At 35.3% G+C, this 26476-nt stretch overlaps 1 protein-coding gene across 6 annotated transcripts in view; it reads right to left on the minus strand.

The window, feature by feature from the left end:
* Nucleotides 1-23222, minus strand: part of LOC110832180 (mariner Mos1 transposase) — a 349358-nt gene extending 326136 nt beyond the window's left edge. For 3 of the 6 annotated variants that reach the window (XM_022068972.2, XM_022068971.2, XM_087349460.1), the window contains exon 1: nucleotides 22407-23217. In XM_022068972.2, the coding sequence (XP_021924664.1) occupies nucleotides 22407-22467 (61 nt within the window). In that variant the 5' untranslated portion in view covers nucleotides 22468-23217. Of the gene's footprint in view, nucleotides 1-22406 lie in introns of all 6 variants that reach the window. The other 3 variants (XM_087349470.1, XM_022068969.2, XM_087349437.1) reach the window with 1 other exon arrangement.
* Nucleotides 23223-26476: the final 3254 nt, after the last annotated feature.

Here is a 26476-nt window from a genome sequence, read left to right on the forward strand (position 1 = left end):
TCCTCACTGCTTGAATCACGCTCTCGTCATCTTCAAATCTTGTTCCGCGGATAGCATCTTTAAGTGGCCCAAAGAGATGGAAGTCGGAGGGTGCCAGATCTGGACTGTAGGGTGGATGGGGTAGCACCGTCCAACCCAATTTGGTGATTTCTTCCCGGGTTCTCAGACTTGTGTGAGGGCGTGCATTGTCGTGCAGGAGCAAAATTTCTGCTGGATGCTTGTGAGGCCGAACTCGTCGAAAACGCTTCTTGAGGGTTTTCAGGGTCCTGATGTACGCGTCTGAATTGATGGTCGCACCTCTTGGCATCACATCCACAAGAATGACCCCATCACTGTCCCAAAAGACAGTCATCATGACTTTTCCGGCGGAGGGAGTTGTCTTGAATTTCTTCTTTCTCGGTGATTGAGGATGATGCCACTCCATTGACTGCCTTTTTGTCTCTGGCTCAAAGTGGTGTATCCAGGTTTCGTCACCTGTAATGATCCGGGACAGAAAGACCTCTCCCTCAGCATCAAAACGCTCCAACAATTCAGAAGAAATCGTTTTCCTTTGAATCCTGTGGTCTGCTGTGAGACTTCGTGGAACCCATCTTGCGCACACCTTCGAATATGCGAGAGCCTGGATAATTGCAATCACACTTCCATTGCTGACTGAAAGCTGTTGGGCCAATTGTCGAGTTGTGATGCGCCGATCCTCACGAATAATGGCATCCGCGCGGTTCAACATGTCTGGAGTGGTGGCTGTGGCAGGACGCCCAGAGCGCGGCAGATCACGGAGCTCGGTTTCTTCACTTCCTGAAGCTTTAACTCTCTTAGCCCAGCGACCAACGGTGCTCCTATCGACTGCACAGCTTCCATACACAGCACACAAACGTTTATGAATGTTCACCACCGTTTCTTTTTCAGCAACAAGGAATTCAATTACAGCTCGTTGCTTGTAACGAGAGTCGTTCACAGACGCCATTTTAACAGTTCACTACAGCTCCGCTATCGGTTGGAATCATTTGAAACTCCGTACACGAACGCGGGAGAAATCAAATCTCAAGCATGTAAAAGTACACTTTTCTATCTTCATTATTGGCTGAGAAAAAAAATGTGGGGCATTACTTAATGAGCGACCCTCGTACTATGGGATCTCCGACAGAGTGTACAGGGAAGCTTATCGATTTCGTTAGTAACAAACTCTTGGTCCTCCTCATGATGACCTTTACTCTACTAAGGTATGCCCGCTGGATACGCAAGCTAATAAGTGTGGAATGATGTGGTAGGGCAGCAGATGCACAAGAGTAGGACTATACACAAATGCCACAGTTTACATGTCGAGCGGCTGTGAATTGTTTGATCAGCTGAGTGTTTATGCAGCCGGCCTCATTTTTAAGAGCCGTTCGCTGCTCCTTAATTTCGAATGACAAGAAATTAGTTGCTGCGTTTTAGATATGACAACGAGGTCATCTGAATACAGAAGGTTGAAACCGAAAGCCGCTGTTGTCTGATGGCACTCCTACTTCGTATTCTAGAATCTCGGGTCAAAATTTACGGCCCGAAAGACGCTTCTCCTGACTACGACTGGGACTGATATTAATTGGTCTCTCCAGGCAAATGCCGGGACAGGACCTCAAATTAAATAACGATCACTTCTTTCCACATCATTTCCAATTCATCATTCATTAATCATCACTATAATCTGAGGTATTGACAGCGTCCTTAAACAAAACATAAATGATTGGATGACGAAAGGAAATATTTAAAACATGTGCATCGCTACAATATTATAAGAATATGAATACCGGAATTATTAATAATAATAAACAAATAAAATTAAGAAGAAATAAGTAATAAAGGAAACAGTAAATTAAAGTACAAAAATGAATACGCAAAGAAAAACGAAGGAAGCTTAAGGAGCACTTAAAATGGAACAGGCGACGAAAATATAACTAAATAATGTAAAGGAAAAATATTTACAGACAGTTGTCTTATTGGATGTAACACTGCATAATCTGGATGGCAATGCCAGACGTTTCAGAAGATCTTTTGAAACATGTAACTATGACTTAACAGTTCTCGTATGCTTTAAATTACATCTGTGTTCTGTGTGTTTTTATCTAGAAGATAGAGTTATATCGTAGGATATGGAAAATACCAACACGTGTGCAACACTTCGGTTTTCGGGGATACGCCGTGTCTGATGTTGGAAATTATCAAACGTGTCGGCAAACAATGCAGTTTCCATCTACAGAGTAAATATATTGGCTGGGCATTTTATGGAAGCTCCCGATTAGCCCATCACTTACTTTATGTCCCACTCTATACCCACTGTCTGAACTATAAAGCTTAAAAAACGCCCAACCAGTATATGAATCTCTAAATTTTTTCCGAAAAGTTTTTTAATTATCAACATTCGACCCGACTCCTCCACCGAAAGCCGAAGTTTCGCAATGAACTCCAGCCGTGGAAACCTAAGGACCGGTACAAGTTGATGACCTAGACGGATGAGATGAACGACGCATATAGCACGCATGTGAAAGATTAAATATGTGTACAAGGTTTGGTCGGAGACACTAAATTAGAAGCACAACTTGGAGATTATTAACATAGGTGAGAGTAGGTTGCACTGCTATAGGTCGGATTCAGATCTTGTGAACACGGTGATGAACTTTTGGCTTCCAAAAAAAGGGAAATTTTTTTAATTAACCGAGTACCTAGAAACGTAGCTCAACGGAGTTAATTATAAGTATATTACACAGTATTACAATTGCCATTTAGCATTTCTAATAAAGAAGAAACTTTCATGGACCATTCGAGAGTTGACTATGACGTCCACCCTACTTTTATGCGTTGGTGGCCAGACGACCACAGTTTGAGAATCGCTGGTTTACAACACAAAAGTAACTTTATATTCAATCACCAAAAGCCGAGGGTGTACAAGAGGCTAAATATATTGTAGAAACCGGAAAAATATTTAGGCAGTGGTAAGCTTTAAGTTTCGGCCTCTTTAAACCCACGGAAAAAGTCTCTTGTAGTTATTGAATATAAACTCATGTAGAATTCAACCATTGTCGACTTGGTTGTAAAAAAAGAAAGACCCTGTTTCCGCCTGGATTAAACCACAGCATTCTAAATCGCAGCGAGTCACGTCACAGACCGAAACTCGCATAAATAATGTGGAGCAATAGTGCAATGGCAATTAGTAGGTTAAAACCAAATTATCTGGAGAAGAACCTGGCTTATTGCCACTTCTTCTACCCAAATCTTACTTGACGTAGTCGGGATTTGAACCCGGATCTCCGCGTTAAGAAGTCAAACTGTGAGAACTGTAGCACCGACTATCATATTCTCAGTTATTGTTTTGTTTTTAGGTTAAGATTTCATATATTTTCATGTATTATATTATGTATTTCTTTTGTTTTTCATCGAATTATCATAACCTGCTTCGCTTTCTCGTTGGTGTTAAGTACCTTAATGAATGTATTACATTATTATTCCATCTATTCACCACTTTATAGGATATTTACTTCTATGTATCCGAGACAAACCTTGCCCCTGAGGTACATAGTACAGCAGCTATTTTGTTATATGTGTTACATGTATTATATAGTTTTATTGTGAAGGATGACTACATATTTTATGACAGCGTCTTTCGAATGATGTATGACGATCCCAAAATGGCAGTTTTCTGAAGTTCCCTGATGTTGTGTTCGCCCGGGATGTTGGCCAAGTATTTTCTAAGTGACTTGGAGACAGTTCCAGTTGATAATTTTGGGAATATTTGATCACCACAGTAATACAGATATGCTGAACTAATTTAAATACCGTGTGACAAAATTGGAAAACAGTAGAATGCCGAACAGATAAACATACAAGACCAGAAGTGTGAAAAAGTTAGGAACATCGGAAAACAGTTGACATACTACTGTTGCAGTTCAAATTATCTAGTAACTGACAGGATTGTCATGGCAAATATCAGTTTATTTGCCAGTATTATTCTTAAAATAGTGCCTGGAAAGGTGTTATAATAATGCAACTGTTTCGATTTCATTATTGCGTTTAGTGTATACTGCCACATTTAGACTTACTAGGGACTAAAACTCTTGTCACACTGTCTTCAGGACAAATTGTAGCAACAAAAGTAGCCACAGCAACAAAACAAAAAGTTGTTGTACGTCACAACATTTTTTTGCCTCTCGCTGTTGCAGGGATGGGAAAATAGTTCTCATTTTAGTAACATCGATCTTTCTGTCCCTTGTCATTCTAGAGGGCACAAAAATGATAAATAAAAGGATGCCTGCAGCAAATACGAAGCGCGATATAATCCCCTTACTTCACACATAAAAATGAGTTCTAAATTTTTTTGGTTTTGCAGTTTATCATCCTTGCCGTGAACCTCTTTTGCATTTAGAAATGGAATTTGTTTTCGGGCACATGTGTTGTATTTAATCCACAGCTAGAAAAGCGTTTTTACACTTGACGTTGGCGTTGTAAATTAAAAAGGATAAAAGCTGAAAAAGTACTTTAAAGTTTAAATGTTTCAACAGGATTTCTTTAACGGGTCAGCTCCGCAGCGTATAAATCTTGAATAGTCAGCAACTTGCTGATGAAACAAAGCTAAATGCCTTCACAACTTCTATCTCGTGAAGTTAGCTTTCAGACTGGTACAAAACGTCCTTCAAGGTATGTGGGTTTCGAACCACTAAATAAATTTAATTCAGGTTATACTATGTAATTTATCTACTGACGTTCATTTCATCCACCAAAAAATATATTTATAATTGCCACTTATAAAAGGATTACAATGATTTATCTTACGTGATCATTACACTTACTTACAGGGTACACATCAGCCTATGCCTATTTCAGAAGTATATATATATTTTATCTTTTCTGATTATTACATTTAATTTGATATACAAGAATGAAAAAGCACTAAGTTTAAAAAAGTATTTAATGATAACACGCAAATTAATTGTATACGCTAATCTCCACACCGATCCTACATAGCTCAATCACCACACAGAAAAACTGTGAACTGAAGAATAGAATGGAATACTTTGGTATTACCCGAATTCAATATGAGAAGTGTAGATTAGAAAATAGAATGAAAAGTATCGACCAAACTAACAATGTAATGTTTTGCATTGTATTAGCCCTTTCAATCCCAGTATCACAATCTTTAAAAATATGTATCTTTATATTTATGAGTTTTGAACATTTCTTAAAGTAACCAGGGATTATTTGCTTAAACAGCAGTTGATCTTTGCAATGGAGAAGCGTTGTTTTTTCTTTCGGGTACTGAGTTGAAAATTAAATAGTAATTAAGAGTGAAATATGTCAGTAAGCGAAACATGGTTTTTGTTAAAGATATCAACAGTCTTTTATATTACATTGGCATCGGAAATGTACGTAGGTGTGGAACTGGTTTTAAGGTCATAAACAGCAAATGTGATGATAGTGATTATATGAAAGTCTTGTTCATAGCTAAATGTATTAATTATATTTAGTAACATTTTCATGATAATATATCCTTCTCGTTCGACACGACACTATGTAACTTCAGCAGATGAAATAACATTGTTAAATAACTTAACTCAGTGCAAAATAATTATGTACCTGCAAGAAATAACGTCAACACAGAAACAGAGTGTACAATACTTAAATTAACATTTATGGCTATATCGCGTGATCCAAACAGAATTGTGTGTTTCCAGGGTTACATTATATAATTACAATTATTTGTTCTTGGAAATAGAACTGTATATTGCTACCCTTTTCCAACTGATTCATCCATACGGTGTATTAATTAGCTGTGAGAACTAATTGCGTTTCGGGCTGGTTTTGCCGCCCGGCTTAGAGCCAAGCGTAAATACACAACAGTAAGTGCCAGAGTGGACGTGTTGACAATTTGTCGAGATTTCAGTTTCGCCAACTTGTCAAGTTTTCTGGTACATAAACCTCGGGGGAATTCAAACTTTTCATCCAGTGATTAAACACGAAGTTTTACGTCTGTCGGCAGAGAAATTTTCGGTGTGGCTTGGCACTTGTGTCAAAAAGAACGTAAAGTCCCAGCAGTACATGTGATCAGATGTTAAGAGAAGCTGTAATTTATTACATAACATCTGTGAACTAAAAGGTTACATACTTATCATTATTCAGAACTCTAGATGTGAATACTGCATTAATATATATTATAATATTTAATTCAGTAAGTTGCATGTTTTGGAAAATCGGAAATGTTAACAAAAATTCTTTAAAAAATTATCCAGTATGGACTATAAATATGCAGTAAGATCGAGAACTTCAATACATGATTGCAAACAGTAATAGCATATCAGGCAAAAGGCTACCATGTCTACAGATGCAAGAACCCATAAAAATATGAAATGGCTGCCTCGCAGCCATTTGTTTCAGTGTCCAAATGTAATCAACAATTCCAGAATACTTCATGTGAGAACTAAACGCCTGTACTCTGATGTGGTTTATTTGAGGATTCAGAAGGATTATACCGTATTGGCTGTATGATACTGTTAATTTCAGCGGAATTATTTATAACACTTTAGAATGTTAACCTACGTTAGAATTTCTCATGTTTAATTAATAGATTCTTTATAGAAGTAAAAGTAATTAACTCGACCAAAACAGTCTCAATTTTCCACAATATTGGACTGAAAAAGGACTAATGTTTTTAAAGACCCATCAAGGTACAAATATTGAAGACACTAGTAATAATATCACTGATATTAACTGACTGATTATTACATTATTTAAAGACGCTGCTTCAGCCGCAGGTTTACACAGCGTCTTAAATTCATTTGTCATGACTGGCTGTACTTCAGAATTGTATTAATAACAGACTTGTCTAAAAATTCTTGTTTTCTTCCAGTGTATATAACATACGACGTGTAAATTGTTCACATCTTCTATGTTTTGTTTGCAGGCTTAGCTTAAAAATAGGCTTCATCTAGTTAGGGCAGTCCGAATACTTTTCAAAAAGATATGTCGTTTCAAAAATTAATTCTAAAGTTAAAACGGCAGCAGGGCCTAAAAATAAAGCTTAAGATGAAGGCATAGCAATACAAATCCACCTGTTAAGGTGTAAGGAACGACTTAACATCAAAAATGTCATACAAACGTTGCAAATGTATTATTGCTCCTGTACTCAAACAGAAGTACAACATATCTTATCTACGGCTAATTATCAGAACTCAAATTTTCTTAGTTTATTCAGCTCCTACAAAAAATTGGAACATAACTTTAAATAAACCACTACAGCAGCTTTCCCAATGTTTGTCCAATAACCGATAGTGACGATCTCCATATCTTACTGAATCTTGCATTAACTCCGTTTTTTAAACTCCACGAATAAATTACAACACAGCACTTGTTAATTGATTATTTTAAATATAATTTTCAACAGTACTACAGAATAAGATGGGAGGATGATTGTGAGTGATGAAAAATTAAGGATGTGAACGGAAGCGGTCGTAGCCTATTTTAAAGCAGAGTCCAGAATTCCTAGGTACATAAAAACCGAGCGGATATCATAGCAGGCTTATAAATCCAAAATCAAAACTGTATCCTCTCGAATATAACGCAGGTGTGGTAACCACTGTTAAGCAACGATCGATAAAAGTTATCGTGGTTTTGTCACGGCAAATTAATTGTTCCCCACCCCCAATTTTATTGCTTCGTGCAAAATGTGCTGACATTCATTGGACTGTTCATAACACGGAACGAGGAACATATTGTTAGGATGCAATCTTCCTATCTGGAACAAAATGAATTAGCCCAGCAGTAACTGGGTTTTATAAAGTTTCGAGTGTCTCATAAAAATAAATATGATATACTATAGCTATAAATATGAATGATTACGTGCAAACTGGTCCAATAAAGCTATTATGATCTCATTTCTGGTACATTTTACAATTAACTGGTACATGTAATGAAAGGGTTAATTTATTTATTGAGTCGTAATATTGCTGTTTATTAAACCGCAACGTTCTAGGCCACAAGTGCTGGCCCATGCGTTCAAAATGGCAGATATTAAGTAATTTGCTGCAACAGCAGATGCAATCACTTCACGACCGGACGAGCACTGAATTCATTTCAAGACTGAATTTTCGTTCAAACGTGAGCACACACAAGGGAGAACACTCTCAGGAGCATATGTTAAGCACATTCGGATCAAATTTCCTTCAATTTATTAGAAGAACGTGCCGAATAAACTAAACAAAATGGCAGAAAGAGTCGTCCAGTGTTTTCAAAATAGAAGGTGTAGAAATCAAACTGAATAATTGACAGACTAATTTATCAAATTTTACATGGTCTTCCAAACGTTCATATTCATAATTACTGAAGTAATGAATATAGTTCCCACTTTTCGCAAAACCGAAAATTGATCATCATAATTTATAAGTTCCAATTCTGAGTCACTTAAATCCAGTCGATTTATATCACATTTCTGCAAAATCTATTTCAGTATTTTTTCCATCCATGCGTACGTCTCCCAAGTGTTCTATTCATAAGATTCTAACTTAAAATTACTTTTAATTTCTCTTTTCTCTATGCGTGTTACAAATAATTAATTTTGTCAACGCCCGAAACACAATAACATACCACACAGTTGGAATACACGCTGAGAAATACATAAGCCTCCGCGTAATTAAGTTTATCAGATCCGGATCAATCAGGAAGCAAGACAGAGAGGTTTTCTGTGTTCTCTCTTCCTGTATTACCCGATGACGAAAGCAGAATCCAGCCTTTAAGGAGCTGCATATTTCGCAGTTATATAATTAAGACGTTAGACAAAGTTCAAAAGAAGAATTTACGAAAATATCTTAGGCTTCATTTTGCACATTTGGATAATACAGTTTCATTTACAAATGATATACAATACAGGAACAAAAATGATATGAAAGATTTCAAATATTTATTCAACAATACAGAAGCGCAACTATTTATACGGTAGACAAATGACGACTCAACCCGAGAAAACGAATTGGGTTTGCGCATCTTGGAGTTTTATAGAAATTCCACCAAAGATCTTGCGTAATAGACTTTGTTTAATAAAAGTCGAGACCATACAGCGCTCCACTGTTGTGTTCAAAACATAAATCCAGTAAACATATTCACATCCATTTCATCATTTATCAAAACTTATTATTTCTGTTTCATTTGAGTGGCCTCTTATCATCAGATTTTCGGACTAAAATTGTGTATGCATTTACCTTAGAACTGCTATATTCCCTGTGCAACCTATTCCACGTTAATTAATTACCCTAACAATATTTTGGGATGAGTAAAAATTATGAACTTGTATTTTAACAGCTTTAAAAGCTAAAAGAGCTCTCCATCTCATAATGCAGTACTACAAAGAGATAACAAGTAATATTCTGTTTTAGGTAAGATTTAATTTCTAGTCAGGTTGTATATTATAACACATACTTCTGGTCTAGTTGTGAAAGACTTTGTGAGACAAGGGATAAGGTTGAAGTTCAAACATCATCCAGGAGTTTTGTGCAGTAACTCAAAATCATCTTGATAAGGCTTTCCATGGCGAAGAACCAGTCACTCCAAGTCGCCTCACGACACGAACTCAAGTTTACGTATACAAGAAGTTTAGCGTCTCAATGTTGGCAACCATTTGAATGCTTTGCGAAACTCAACTCCATGTTGTACATCGCATAAGGTGAAGCGCTATATACAGACCACCGAGACTGCACAAAGGCAACGTGACACTTGAAACACATAAATGCCTGGTGTATCTCACTCTCTTAGTTTCCTTCTTTCTCATTCTCCTTTATTTGTATCTTTCTTTCTCAATGCTTCTCGACGTCTTCCTTTATTTCTCGTATTTTCTTCTGACTTCCCGTGATCTACCATTCTTCCATTCTTGCTTTTCAAGTTCAAAGGCAAAAGCTCTATGTAATGTTAAAAGGGTCGACTGTCGTACGTTCGGCAGTTTTGTGCTGATATTCTGAACAGAGGAACTAATGTGAAAACGGTATAGCCTACACTAGAGATAAGATCGTTTTGGAATCGCAGAGTTTGTATCTGACAAGACATTCTGAAGATTAGTGCGCATGCCTAATACGCTCACATTCTAAAGCACCAGTCACTTGAATCCTGTCTCATAAACCTGTGCGTAAACAAATTACAAAAGTATTTCTTCCAGATCTCCGGAGCATTCGCACCATTCAACAACAAATTTCCGTCATACGTTTATTTCAATGAAACATTTCTGTATTCAGAAATTAAATATGTTGCAGTCTTGTGTAAACAATTAGAGTAGCAGATTTTCTTTCTAAACCAACGTAGATAGGAAATATACAAGGTTGAAAAAAGATACGACGAACATGGTAGACAGGGTATGCTGTATACAGTAAGTAATAAAATAATTAAAAAGACACAATGTTGAAGCTAACATAAAATTTAGTCACATTAAAAGATAAGGAATATTGAGTAAGGAAACGGTGGACAAGAGAAGGACAAGGTATTTTAAAGAAATTAAATTAATATAAAAATAGAAAGCTCCAGGAACAAATAATGCCAAAATTGAGCTTATTAAATAATTTTCATTTGAAAACTTGTTATAAATTAACGAGGTTCGGAGACTGAGACAAACAGTTAAATATGATATTGACAATGATTTTACGCAAAAATCCTGAATATGGTAAAATTTATAGTTTAAGTACTACTGGCGGAATAAATCGTTGTGTCCGTGGTAACGTCTTCTTGGACATCTGAACATGTAACAAGCATTCGCCGGATATTTTACACCCCGAAACTATGTTTCTTTAACTGCCCTTCTTCAGGTGTACAATTAGAGCGTCAATTAAAAGAAAAAACAATTGTTTATTATAAACTCTAAGGAATGTGAACGGAAAATATAGGGACCAATTTTGAAATAAAAATTAGCAAGTTTTATAGAATAGAAACTAAAATAACATTTTTTTTGTTGCAGCAGATAGGACTGTTTTTTTTTAAAAATTTGGCAGTTGGCTATATCACAGCAATGTGACAGCGTCTAGAAGCAGAAACAGTCTTTCCAACGAAAGATATTTCAAGCAAATTCAATTACAACAAATATGAACCAGTGACAAACCGAACGCAGAGTAGGTATGTTATCTATTACACCACCATGTTCGATGAGAAAATTATCTGCATCATGATCATGCGACAGCGATGCCTAGTGACCTGGGACAACATCAGGAGGGCAAAGCTGCTCACTTTACTCTTCCCGATGATCAGTCTTCTGGTATGTGTACTATGAACCACGGGCATACATTGCTGAAAATCCAAACCACTTACAAACAACAGAAATTATAAATCTGACAAAATGCAGTAGACTAGATGGTACAGAATTAGGAATCAAAAGCAAGAGTGAGAAAGTTTCCATCTGCTTTACCGATATATAAAAAATAAATAATCATAGAAAGGTACATGTAAATAATACCAGTGTCTCCTCCTTGTGATTCTACATGTCTGATTGGTGCTGGTATCATTTCATTGCAGATACAAATCTATTCTTTACACGACTAAAATATAGTACAAACTATGTAAAGTGAATAGATAATGCATGTTTCATTCTAGGCTTATCTGAATAAAAATCATATAGATGCATTCAAATTTTGGTGGATTTGTCGATAATCACGAGAAACTGAGTTTCGGAGTTAATCAGTCATTCAATAAATAAATCCAAGATAGATGTAATAAGTTATTTAAATCCTTGCCCATAACATGTTATTTATGACCTATTTAACGACGAGAATATATATAAGATTTTTCTAGTAGAATGATAAGTTAATTAATGAATAATTAATTGTAAGAATCGTACAAGTAATAGGTCGTGACCCATTTACTGTCCCACACCGATATTTCTTTGGTATAAATACGGAAATCTCACGATATCTTCAGATAGGACAGCCAGTGGCCAGACCAGGATACAAGAAATAGAAATGCTAGCTACTCGGCAGCAACGTTTGGCCCTTATATATTAATAAATGTGTAACGTTAAGATAATATGATATGAAAGTTAATATTTGACATCTGCCGTACTGTCTTAGTGCGCCGAAAAGTAAGTTGTTATGTTCAGCGTTGTTTCGCACGAAAAATGTAAATATTCACCCTTTCAAAACTAATATTGATCTGGATTAAGCTAACAGAAAATCGGCTGATTAAATATGGTCAAAGCTTTCACTTCCGTATATAATAAATCATCAATTAGGGTTTAATATTTGTTTTACAACATCAAATATTTCTTTATTCACATTACATCAGAGCTGCTTTCTGTAAACTCTCTCTTACAACAAGCAATGCAGACCCAGGCTATTGTTGATGGTGATACCCTTTCAAACAAGTGTGACTTCCTGTTACAGTACAACAATTATTTTACTTTACAATGCCTTTTCAGCTCCGTTGGTCACAGAATTGTTGAATACGATATGATATTGTTATTGTAAATAAAGCTCATTATATACATATATGCATGTATAACATGTCCACATACGTACACGCATACAGCGTTTGACTACCAGCAAACAAAACAACCACTTCATTGGGATACTATTATAAAAATTATTTCTCGTGAAAGTTTATAGTTATGGTAGCCACCACCAAATTGCATTGTACAAAGTCAGGCAAGTGACGAGAGCTTAGAACTCGCAGTGTATAAAAATCTGTAAAACTGAACTGTTGATTTAGAAAAACGCTTTAAAAGGGGTAAAGTCAATCTGTGGCCTTGAAACACCCAGTTTGATGACGGCTACTATAATAAAGCGGCTAAGATTTACAATGCATTTATGGAACCAAAACATTCATTATTGTGTTGAAAATAGACTGCACTTTCGGTGTGCCGAATTATTTGTTAACCTTAGTATAAATTTCCTTTTATAACAGTTTTAATATTATTTTACAATTTATTATCAGTTTTTCAAAATTTTGTGAGCGCATCTCATTTTTTCGAGGAACAAACATAATCTAACTTGCACGACAATATCATTCAAAAGAATATGTCCCATTTCATTAAAGAAATTCACAACTGTACACTACACTATTTATATATCCTCTTTAATGTTCCCAGGTCCATTTTCAATATCAGGTAACTTGTGTTTTGGAGAATGCATATTTCTGCTACAAATTTTCCTCTTGGAGAAGTTTATTACTTGGAAAAGGTAGTAAAATACTCACAGATTCACCATAATTATCTGACAAGACCTATCTGCATGTGTCTGCTCCCAAAGATGAAAGATTTGCTTCAAGGGACTCAGTTTCAATCAATCAAGAACTGAGCGGGAGACAGATATTTACCAGCCGCGGAAATATTGTACCAAAGGAAAGTTTCTAAAATGTTTCCAGAGTTTGGTTCACATGTAGCAAATTTATATAAAGAGAAGAGGAGACCAGTCTGTGATGAAGGTGAACAGGTTTTAAACGCTTAATCCACACAACTAATCCCTATTGTGTAAGCACATGTTTTTTAAAATGCATTTGACTTTCAAACTACTTTACATTTTAATCTCTTTCTTTCGGAATCGCATGTATTTTCATATTTTGAGGCACCGGACCTTAAGAACAATTTTCTCATCACAGGTTTAAGATAAATTATAAGATGCAAAATTCTTGATCTCACCGTAAACCTAGTTGTATTTTACTTTGTGTATTACACTTGAAAATAAGTCTTGGTTACACTTGAAATAAATACGTAAGTTATAGCTCTCCTGAATAAGATTCATATAACAGGAGTCATTCCCAATAACTTGTCTACTCACTATGATAACTTTCTCATCCTGTAATTTCTTCCTCAACGTTTAACGGGAAAATAATTTATGCAATTTTCTCCTCCAGCAGCGACTTCCTGCTTATTTACTACAATTTTATTTTCTCATCAGACTTGCAAATTAACTACCAAAAATAAAACGGAGGGACTACTAAATTGTACAGAGTTGTATCGATACACAGGACTTTGTTTCTTTATTAATGCAAGACTGAACGTTTACGAAAGAGCGTAAGAAGGATTGAGACTGCAGAATTATTTCCTCAGAGAAGTACATAAAAACAGACATAAACGCCATAAAGATTTTGAAGAAATGGAAATAAGTAACATCTATATAATAAAAAAATTATCAAAACAAATGGCTAGAATGAAGATGGCTGTGTTCAGTGTTGTAACTCAGTGTAGCCTTGCAGAAATTTACCAATTTTTCAGATATACTTGCTGCCTCCATCATCAGGGCGACACTTAAAAACAGAATTTTCAAGCATTTCTGTTAATATAAACAGATGTGTATGTTCGTCATATAGATGGAAGGAACTGTTTTAATCTCTATAACAAGAACAAATTAATGTGATGCTGACGGCGACCTGCAGATGAACAAATTTAATTCCTCTGTCTATTTGGTTTGTGGTTTGTTTATCAATATTTTCAGCAGCTCAGACTATACAGTTGTTGGGAGTCACCGTTTTGCTTTATATGTGGATGTAATAATCCTCGCAGAGTATCATATATAATGACAATAATTTACAATTGACTCACATTAAAAGTACAATTAATCGATGTCGCGTGTTGCTGTTGCGAACAAATTCACTAGTAATTATTGTAGTTATAACTCGATTATCATATTAAAAATTACCAACTATTACTAACATAACATAACAACTCACTTTCTAGTATGTCAGATTAAAAACCGCAAATTCAGTGTTCGATTGAGGACCATATCGATAAAATATCTTTCTCGATTGGAAGATATTTTACCAACTTCATTAAAATACGGACAAATAATTACAGCAACGTTTCCCTCCAAATTATGAGAGTTGTTAATATTTAAATTTACAGAATATAGTTAATTTCTTGTAATACCACTTTTCACCATGCAATTCTATCATTACTCTATATTACTTTATATCATAGTAGTCCATCAGTTCTGGCAAAAAAATAAATAGATTTCGCTTTCGACATGTACTTAGATTGTTTGTAATGGTAAATTTATAAAGCCTGAAACACTGTTCTTAACACGGAATAAAGTATGGCTAAATAAACATTTTAGGGTTTTTATAAACATTTCGTAACACTGAAATTACATTTTCCATGGCCATCTCAACAGATACTTTCTACAGAAAAAATTTATGAACTTAAAAAGTGTGGTCATGTATCAGATGTGGCTCATAAGTAACACACAGAAACAGTTCTCATATTTAAGCGATAGGACAAAAGAAACTGTTATTTGTGACTGTTATTACTATTAATATAATATAGTTGGGGCGATTAAATAAAAGAGTAAAGAAGTGGCGAGGCCTATAGAACACAAAGGTTTTGTTGGAAAATGTCGAACAAAGAGACCAGTTGAGAAAGTAAAAAAACAATTATTATATAATATTAAACAATGTTTTATAAAGAATGTGTAAAATCGCTGATTTCATAAAACAAACTAGTAATATGGTTGAATTACGAGTATTTGTAAATGATAATGCAAGCTCAGACTCCATCATCCTAACACGCCTAATATTTGGTGAAGATTAAAAATTACTTAACTACTCATTTTGCACATTTCTAGAGCCTTCTTTTATTTCTCATAGTCTACTTGTCTCAATTTGGTCGTTAGCCATTTCTATGAAATCTAAAGCGAATTCTGAAGTTAAGCACAACCATAAAACTTGTCTCGAGAGCTCAATTCTCAATCCACGGCTGCAGCTTCCGCCATTTTTCACCACAATGCAGTGCAAAACAATTACATATTTAAGTCTCCCGTCACCCTCATCTCTATTATACGTAATTTCAATATATGTTCATAAATCCGTACTAATAAAGTTACTCTCTTTTGCTTTATTTCCAAATTAAAAAATACTGTTCCCATTACTAATTACTGCGAAATGTTTAATTATGAAATTTTGTCTACTTAGTTTAACTGAAAATAACCTTTCTCATTTTGTGCCAATTATAACAGAATAATTATATCTAATTAATGGCACATTCGATAAATATATTCATACGAAATTTACGATAATCATAGTAAAACGTAAGAAATCAGATTACAAGAACAAGACGAAAGGCAGTAAAAAACTGTTCTTTGGACACCGTTACAGGGGTGAACATATTATCGTGGAAGGGCATATGGCACGACGATGATAATAGAGCTTATGAAAACAATAATAATGGAGATGGGAATTCTATTCATAACTAAGAAGTTAATCAGAATTCTGTATCAAAACATTCCATTTCCTGATAATATATTTTGTGATCTACAAATCCCGTTTTAAATTGAATATTGTATTCACAAATGATGTTATGATCTTGCTTTACAGGAAGAAATAGTGGACGCTGTACCCGTGAAAATATATCTTTGAACGCGGCTTCTTTTAACACGTAAAAGATAATGTTAAATTGTACTTTTAAAAAAGAAAACAATGAACTGAATTAAACTGAAATAGTTCGGTTTATTTCTACATTATTGTGCCAACTTTCTTGTACTTCGTATTTCTGGTGCATCTCCTTCATAAACAAGCTAGTCGATCTGTTGTTACAAAACAAAAATAAAAACGTATCCTTAAGTGTAGAAACGGTCAATAAAAGCCACTAACGTCTAGACACAGCAGAAATAAGAACGAGTCATTACTATAACTTAACAGGTATCCGCACCGCGTACGAATGCGTTCCTCGTGCAATTGGCACAACGGACTGAGATCAACTGAAAGCAGGTGATGGCGGGCACTGTCGGTAACAGCAGTTTCCGGACTTTGATTTATAACCACATCCGGATTGTAGTAGTCGCTTCCATTACTTAACATTAACGTCTTATTAAATCCGAAGAACATAAGAATCATTAAGAACAAAGTCACTAACTTCAATTCTTAGCCCATAGATGCTGCAATTTTATATGAAATCACCCGACCTTCATTCTACTTCAGAGACCACAATTAAGAATTTAAAAGACATTGTTCCTTATTCCATTCTTACAACACGGTAATTTATTTCTGCAGTCTGAAATTTTGTCGGAAATATCAAGCTGTATTTCATTGTTAATATCTTCATTTCGTCGATAATTTTCTGTCACTGCTCAAATTGCTGATCTTTTCGAAATAAGTCTTTTTCTTATTGTCATACAATTATGAATAACCGTTAGTTTTATTGTTCATTGTTTTACTGTAGCATTTGTTCCCTTCGATTTTATTAATTTACATATTCTTTCCCCAAAATATATCTGATAACAGTAATAAAATATGTAATTCAATCTCACATAAACACGAAATTAAATCCACAGAAACTTAAGCAAAACTAAGATATTAATCCACCAAACCGCATATTTAACAGTTTTCAGCCAATCACGATGGTGGATGTGAATTCGAATTCCCAGTTTTCGGCTGTTGAATAGCATAAAATCTTCGTTAAGATTAATACAAATAAATATTAGGCTAATTCTGTCATATAAGCTTCTTACAACTTCTGCTTGCCTTATCCTGATTGTTTATACAGCCTACATCTTATTAAATATGCACCATATTTTAAATATTTGAAATAGGGCTTAACAGAAATTAAAGCGGTCGTAATATCAGAGAAATTCTACCAAATCTAAAATAGATTTCTGCGAAGCCTCATCTCAGCAAACGTCACTAAAAAATAACAAAAAGTAATTATATTCAGGCAGTAAATTATTTAAACTTTACAACAGACTCTGCTTTTGCAGGATAAAATCTTTGCGTCTGTAAATATGATTTGTGTATTAAGTATAACTTGGTGTTGTTTATAAAATATACCAGCTTAAAAAGTGTTGTTCGATTAAAAAATAAATGATATTCCATACGAATTGACACAACTTTAAAAAAAATAACGCTAATGTAATATCAAGTTCGTAATGACGGAAGTAGTAAGAATGTCTGAAACGTCGATCATTTTCTTTCAGAATACACAGTGCAACATCCCGGAAGACAGTCAGTCAACTTCAATGACGCAAAGGTCTTGTTATCAGTAAAGTACAGCGTGCAAGTCGATTGTAAAGGCTTCTAATGAATTTGTATTGCGGCCTTACATTAATGGGTACTTGGGCTTTATTTGTCATATTTTAAAACTATGTACCAACAAAGCAATTTTAATGTTCTGGTACTGAGGTAGTTGGAAATTAGTCATAATAAATTTATTGTATTGCGTATGAGGAAGAGAAATGACAATGATATTAGTAGTACTGTTAATGTTTTTAAAGACAAAATTAGTTGCTCATCTGTTTTTGATACAGTTAGTCTCTGCATACCAACTAGGTCTATCAGAGACTACTCTACCTTTACGGTACAACGTAATTTCAAGGCCAGTCCCTCTGCCAGACGTTTTTCTGCCGCCAATGCAGTTTGTAGACGCATCGATATCTTTAACAAAGATCGTGTTTTGCTTACTGATGTCAGTCAGCTTTTTAAACAATAATCATTGTTTTTATTGTTTATTTAGTATTTTATTTTATGTTGTTTGTTCAAAAATGAACTGATTTTAATTTAATTATTATTTTACTTATGCATATTATTTAGCTCATTTACTTGTTAATTATTTTGCAACAAATATATGAATTGAATTATTATCATTATTAATATTGTACATTTATATATTAAGTTCATTGTTTGTTTGCTTTTGTATTGTAATGTTTGTATTGTTGTTAGTGCTTGGCTGTTATTGGCCTTTTTGGCTGTTGTCAAGCACTTAAATAAATTAATTAAATTTAATAATAATTGTAGTATAAAGGTCACTAACAGATGTAGAGATGACAGTAGGTAGATCTAACAATCGGAAGCAGAAAATATGTAACAAGAATTTACAGACTGAAGTTCCTGTTCATCTTTCTTTACTAAAAGTGAACGTCAGTCCTAACATGCAATATGCAAGTGGAGCTGTGTCAATATTAACTCCTTTAACGGGACCCCAATTTAGCGAAACGGACTAATAAAATATTCTACGTTAATATTGATTTTAAATATCCAACACTCGAAAGACGGTTCTGCGATTTGGTTTTTATTGTACTAGAAACAGCGCCATCAATAGGAAATAACATTTAAATATTTAATAAAGTATTATATAAAGATAGAAAGGAGGCGGGATACTGAGAAATAATAGTAACCAGGACCCTAACTGGAGGACTGAGATTCAACTCCAGAAAGAGTAGTAATCTTTCTCTTCGTTACAACGTCGAGACCGACTCTGGGGTCCTCCAGCTTCCGATCCGGTAAGCGCCTCCGTTCTTTCCTGGGGATAAAGCGGCCGAGGTGTGAGGGCATAAACTTGCCTCCGCCTTGTGCGGAGTTCAAGAATGAGTGGAGCTGTACCTCCACTCTTCCATACGACTGCTTGGAGTAGTGTTTATTTAAGCATCAGGATCCATATTGACACCAATTGGAATGAAAATGAACGGAAAGTAAAATAGCTTAATGAAAATTTAATATACTTTAATATCGTTCGGGAAGATTGGGCGTTGTTGTTTGGAGACGGACAGAGGCATATGAAGAAAGTGAAATGTAATTTTCAAACAATTCTTCGAACTTACGAAAATCAAGTTGTCTCCTTTAGAACTATTATTGTTTTACATAATGAGTCGATTATTTAGGCCAATTGTTTGGTTAAACCAAGTACGTTTCTAATGTTTGCGAATTATAAAATTGTTATTATTTATCAATTCAGTAAAGATAAGTATGAGTTTAAATGGATAAACACAAACAGAGAAAGTTATTTACTTTATATGAAAAGGCTTGGTAGCCTATAGATTGAGAAAAACATATTCAAATTAGAATATAGAGTGAACAAACCAACAACTATTAACACTATAATTGACACTATTGCCATACGCGTTTCGACCTCAAGAGGTCAACATCAATGGCATCAGGGAAATTAATACATATAGTCAAATGGTTCGAGCAAATTTTTTATTTTAATTATGAAATTTGCTCGAACCATTTGACTACATGTATTAATTTCCCTGATGTCACTGATAATGACCTCTTGAGGTCGAAACGCGTATGGCAATAGTGTCTATTATAGTATTAATAGTTGTTGATTTGTTCACTCTATATTCTAATACACTACACGGTATGCAAAGTTTTAATATTAAAATTAGACATTTTATATAAATCTGTTCAAGGATAACGCATGCAGTTATTTTCGCAAAAATGCGTAAGTACAAACACACTAAGAATAGCAGTAAACGTTCGCCTTGTGACGGCAACTCGCCCTAAGTAACAAATACATTGTTATTATTATTATTTTACTTCACTTAATGTAAACAATGTAAAAATTTGAGGTTCTCACGACAGCGATATGTAAATTGCATTGTTTGTGATACCGTTTAGTCTTGTAGATATTCACCAAAGTTTTAGGGGAACATAAAGCTCCATCTTCAGAGTACATTTTTTTCTAAAACTTTGCTTACTCTAATATTTTCTTCTTGCAATAAAATACTCAAGCACTGTCAAATAAACCAATAAATGAAAAGAATAATTATTCTTCCATTCGATGCTACATAACCACACGCAATCAAAACAGTCGTTAAATGAAGAAATACACGATAATCTTACTATTTAACAACCTGTAACATTACGTAGTTGAGGAAGCGTCATTTAATGAACCCAGAAAACATGAAAAACCACGCCCTAGAGGTTTGACAAATACTCCTCAAGTATTTTTCGTTACTTTGTTCATGACGGAGAAGCTTGTTTTATGTTTTTGTCTGAAATGAAATCGAAGGAATTCTGCATTGACTTCGCTTCGCAAGGTACGTGGATTGAATCTCTGCGCCGCTATTTTGTTATTCTACTCAACACCTCGAAAGCAGGTTTACACAAACCATTACTCGCTTTCCAGTCCCTGTACTGCACATATGGAACTTTGATGATTTCTGTCTTCTGGGTTGTTGCGCTGTGTAGTCTGGTCGATGTTTACCAACGTTTCAGAGATCATACTGCCTCCGTCATCAGGACGATGAGTATGAAGATTTCTGTCTTCTGGGTTGTTGCGCTGTGTAGTCTGGTCGATGTTTACCAACGTTTCAGAGGTCATAGTGTTTCCGTCATCAGGGCGATTCACAGAAATCTTCATACTCACGGCTGTGAAAACCTCAAATCTTACATATGGAACTTTCCTTGTGCATATGAAGCACGAGAAACAGACTTTATTGTCACTACGGAACGTCGAAGTTTGGTGGTAAGTATTTCTGCTTCGTATTCGGAAGGACTAGATTCAGATCTTGGCCATGGAAAACGTGATTTGGAATTATCGTGTTTTTTGTCAATTTATCAGATAAGCACCGGGTTATGTTTCTAAACCAACATTCAAAAAATCTGAATGCTGTTAAAAATAAAGCGTCAAAGCATAAGACATTCAGAACATTTTTCAAGACACGAAACGGAAAAAAATATATTATAAAACATAAGCAAAAGCGATTCTTCGTAACAAAGATTTATATATTATTGTATAACATTAAATTCTAGATTCTGTCTTAAGAGATTGTTTCGACGGGCGAAAGTTCTGTAAGACATTAAAAACAATCTACATCCTCAGTCAAAATGGGCCGATACGATGAAATTAAGTGGGATGAAGTAAGAAAACTGAATGAATGTATAACTAGGAGGTTCTGAGCTTGGAATTTTTACTCTTCGCGGAATATTATTTGACTGGTAAAGTCAAGAATAATGGAGTGGGCTGAAGGGAAGAGACCACTTGAGAAATCTGGACGTAGATTGATGGATATTATTAAAGAGGATCTTAAAAATACGAGGGTGTAGAATTAAGTTATTTGGCTCAGAATAAGAGTAATCACTGGCGGGCTCTTGTGGCCAGGGTACATAAACTTTAGATTGCAGGCTATAAAAGGCGTAGAATTTCTTGTCGACTTGATCAACAAATAGCTTCTCAAAAGGTCTTTTATCTATGAAGGTATTTCGTTGCCGGAGGTAGCAGCTAATTCATTTAAAAGTATTCATTTCACTAAATGTCTTTTAAATTGCTAAGTCTAATAGGCCTACTTTATTAAAAATTAATTTCCTAATGTAAATTTACTAAAATCTACTAAATCTGACTTTCAGTTACATGGTCGATTAGTATGTAAATTAATGTAACTGTATGTACGTTATAAATTATATTATAGCAGCCCTCAACGCCCCGTCCCCAGTAGTTATAATTCAGTTGTAACAATAAAATCCCAAGTACTGAGGAAGCAATGTTTTCTTAAGTCTCTCAATCGACGGAACTATGTGGACATGTTTTGTAACGCACTAACACATCCTGAATCATTCAGGGTATGGATCATATTTATAATTACTTATAAGATAATCGAGCAATTAAATCCCTTACAAAAGGAAAAGTTCCGGACCATTTGACTACGTAATAGCTGGTCTTCATGCGTGCACCGATCACTCTGAGAATAATGAAACGTTGTACGGAAGTTGGCACTTACTTGTTGAAATGAGGGCCAGGACAAGAGAAATTAACTGCACCATCATCCGTGAATACTTCATTGTTGCTTGATGACTCTTCTGGTGCCAGTTATAGTTTGGTAACTTATCTGATATTCTCAGTTCAAATATTAGGCTAATTTATGTCTCCCTTTGTTGTTTTTTCAAACACTCACAGACACTTACAATGGACGAAACATAAAATTCACAAAACACACACGAAAATTCGAAGACGAAACATAAATTTTCTTTTTTCCTGAAGTAGAATAAAAATTACGATTCAGATAAATGACAAACGGCCTTAAAACCTGTTGTGCTGATGACGACTCGACATTTCTGCAGTGTCCAAAAGCATTTCTTGGTACTTTTAAGACCTCTCTACGTTAAAGTCAATAATATATACTTCTGTCGAAGCGTAACATCTCACAGATACTTTATTGCATTATTTTAAAACAAAATAAAATATGTTCATGTTTCTCTTTCATTAGAGTATAGTTCCATTAAAATCAGTTTTATCCGCCACCACAAACTGGTTTTTGCATAAAATTACGTAGGATTAAGCTAGTTGCGACATGTGAACAATAGGGCGTGTCGAGATCTTCTTTCTTTGTCTCAGGAAACAGGGATTCTCCTACTGAAGCAGCAGATGCCGAATATAGACGTTGTGTGTGTTTTATTCGCGACGCTCTCTCTCTGTCTCTCTCTCTCTTTCCACGCGCTCGTAGTGTGTCACTTGTTTTGCCTGTTGAGTTAACCACGGACAGGAATCAACTGAGCCTCTGAACATCAACAGAGGACACGCTCGCCACGACGGGAGATGCTGCAGCCGCCTCTGTCCAGACTTGCGCAATCGACACGATGTGTGCGCCAGCGCCCCCTATATTCGCCCCCCCCCCCAACAAATACCGCGAAAGATACGGACAAAAGCAGTGTTGAAAGAATTGGGCATAACGCTTGTCCGAGGACTGTGTCAGTAATTACAATTTCGAAAACTGTTTTATGGTATAAATTCTGGTCTTCTGGGTCGTGATGCTGTGAAATCTAACAGGTTCTTTCCACGAGTAAACTGTAACCATTGGTAAATACCCACGACACTGCAAGACAACACAGCTCAGATCACAATAGACAATTTCACCGCCGTGAGAACCCCAAATTCCAAATAGCGTATTTTAAAAACTTCGTTAGAAATACCATGTTGCATCCTTATAATAAGCTGAAAAGTTAGTTATGTTTGAATGACTGTTTTGCGGCTACCACAGGTTAAACAAAACCCAATTCCAGTCAAAGGTTACATCATTTTATGTTATCTAAAACCACAATTCAGTTGCAGACATATGTGGTAGCTAACCGTGCTATAACGTTAGTTCCAAATCGTCACAGAAAATTGACGATGACAAGGGAAGTTATATGTGGGAATGGAAGATGGATTAAAATAGCCATATGGCGGATATTTGTTAATAGCTGTGTCGTGAAATTGTGGGCCTACTACTAGACAGTAAAGTAAAGTGGTCTAGCGGTCAGAACGCTAGCCTGGGGTCCCGGGTTCAATTCCCGGTGGTGCTCAGATTTATAACTTGTGTTGGGCAAGGCCGTGGTCTAGGCAACACGGAGTTTTCCTCCGGGGGCTTCCCCGGTTTCTCCGTGGCATCCCAATAATTACTCCACTCACACACAGAAGAAGGCAATGGCAAACCACTTCTGGATCATCTGCCAAGAACGTATATGAACAGGTCCCAGTCCGAGAAAAGGATAGAAGGATCCTGTTCATATGGACCTGTCGTCAGACAGAACACTAAATAAAATAAATAATAAATAAAAAGTAACCGTAACAAAACATCAACAATATTACAGCAACAAAAATGTTTTTCTTCCGTGCTTTATTTAAGGACACTTTCTCGTGAGTGTAAGTTACACAGAATTCCGTCGTGTTGTAGGGTAGCTGATGATGATTAGACGGGAATACTGGCGAAGGAATAAGGGATTGGCAACCCGTGGCCTAAATATTTATTTTTTGAAACAGCGAATGTGGCCACAGACACAGAAAAGTTTGGGAATCTCGTCTGTATTAAGGAACGGCATATCTTATCATGAAAAGAGAATAATAACAACAAAGTATGTAACCCACCCCTTGAAACTGATTTAATTACGATAACGATGATGTAGATGACAATGATGGTAACTTCAGCTGTCACTATACGAGCCCATATGTACATCTGCACTGATTAATTAGTAATGCTTGCATCACACATATAGTAAGCGGCAAGGAAAATCAAGCACCGTATACTTTGTCCCTTGGTTTTATATAAATTTGGGCGCGTTCGAAATCCTGCCAATTTTATAATAAAATTGTTTCGTCCGTCCGTCTGTTAGTATGAAAGAAATATCTTGAGAACGCGTACAAAGAATTTGATATAATTTTATACTGGAAAATCTTACGAAAAACTATAGTGTCATTTTAATCGTCAGTTTTGCTGTACAATTTTAACAACCGTTTTACATAAGAGCATAAACACATGATCATATAACAATATGTCATTCTACACAAAAACAAATATTTCAGCTATTTCAACAGAAGATAGCAGCAGTTGAATTAAAAGTCGCGATTCAGTATAGACTGTATTTAAATCAGTTTTTATTCCGTTAATTAGTACTGTATTAATTCTGTTGTAAACTTAAGGTCATATATGCCTTGTAATACTGTAATTTGCTGTTTTGGTTTCTAATACACATGAATGCACAAAGGATCCTCAATAATAAATGGCACCACTGAGTCCTGTATGTAATTAAATGCAAGTACGTAATCAAACGTAGGCAAGTAATTAAACTCAAGAAAGTAATTAAACGCAACTAAACAATTAAACGTAAATCCATCTCTGTTGCCTTTTTTTTATTTAGAGGACTGATGCAGCATCCAACGAATCCTACAGAAGATTCAATCAATTAAATAATAGAAATCTCTGCACTGGTCTTTGAAAATAGTAGAAAGCGAGGACAAAGTAACGAAAAGGAAGTGAAAGAAACGCGCTTACAAACACGGAGTATCTAAAAACTGATCGATATCGACGTAAGTAAAGTGTATTTGTTCCTCGTCTGGAGTATGTGGTTTGCAGCTCTGTGATTATTCAAGCTCTCCTAAGCTTCGGTTTATAGAAAACAAAGTCATCAAATAATTAAAAATATCACTTTTCTCACTTTCGACATAAACAATTCTGCACCACGCCGGTATGTACTAATAATGTGAACATGAGGTTTATGCTTGTTAAACTAATTTTTATCATGCGAATAACTAACCCCACTATATCATAGTCCTTATATGGAAGCCAAAAGTACGCATAGCTGATTATGTTATCGAACGTGAAGTGACTTTTTTTCCGAAACAGTCCTAAAACATTTCAAAATCTTGGTTTTAATACATAAGAATAAGTGTATATAGACATAAATTGGTAAATAAATGATGGGACTTTGTCATGAATAGGAAATCCTTATGTATAGTCCTGGTTGGCGTTTACTGAATTGAATTTAGCTTGCAGGACTCTACTTTATACGTGCAAAATAAGAAAGTAAAACGGTCGACACAACTTTCACCTTTAAACTTTCACCTTTAAACTTTCCACTCTGGGATGTAAACACGTTTAAATGTGAATTTAAATAAATTGTTCATCAGGAAAAAAAAGCAATGAACTCTGAATAAACCACGTGGGCCTGGTACAGAATGTGATATGCTAACAAGGAGGAATGTTAATTAATTTCCTGCTCATTTATTTTTAGGCTGTGTGATGTATTAATCAGTGCGAGCCAAGAAATTGTTACACGAAGTAACAAACTAGTAATGAATCGCAGTGTTATTCTGCACCTTTAATTGACATGTCACTTAATATTCTGTTACCATCAGAGCAGCTTCAAAGTAACTTTTTCAGATTTACGAGCTTATTAAATAGTACCGTGTTCAGAATACCTCTTCACTGATAACTATTGAGTCACACGAATCCAGTCTATATCCTCTCACCTTGTGCCTTTAAGATCAATTTTAATATTTTTCTCCCATCTTATATTAGGTCTTCCAAATGGGTAA

This window comes from Zootermopsis nevadensis, unplaced genomic scaffold (genome assembly GCF_977971745.1).
Source record: "Zootermopsis nevadensis isolate Lab colony 2312 unplaced genomic scaffold, Znev_1.0 Znev_ptg000002l, whole genome shotgun sequence".
In the NCBI taxonomy this organism is placed as follows: Eukaryota; Metazoa; Arthropoda; class Insecta; order Blattodea; family Termopsidae; genus Zootermopsis; species Zootermopsis nevadensis.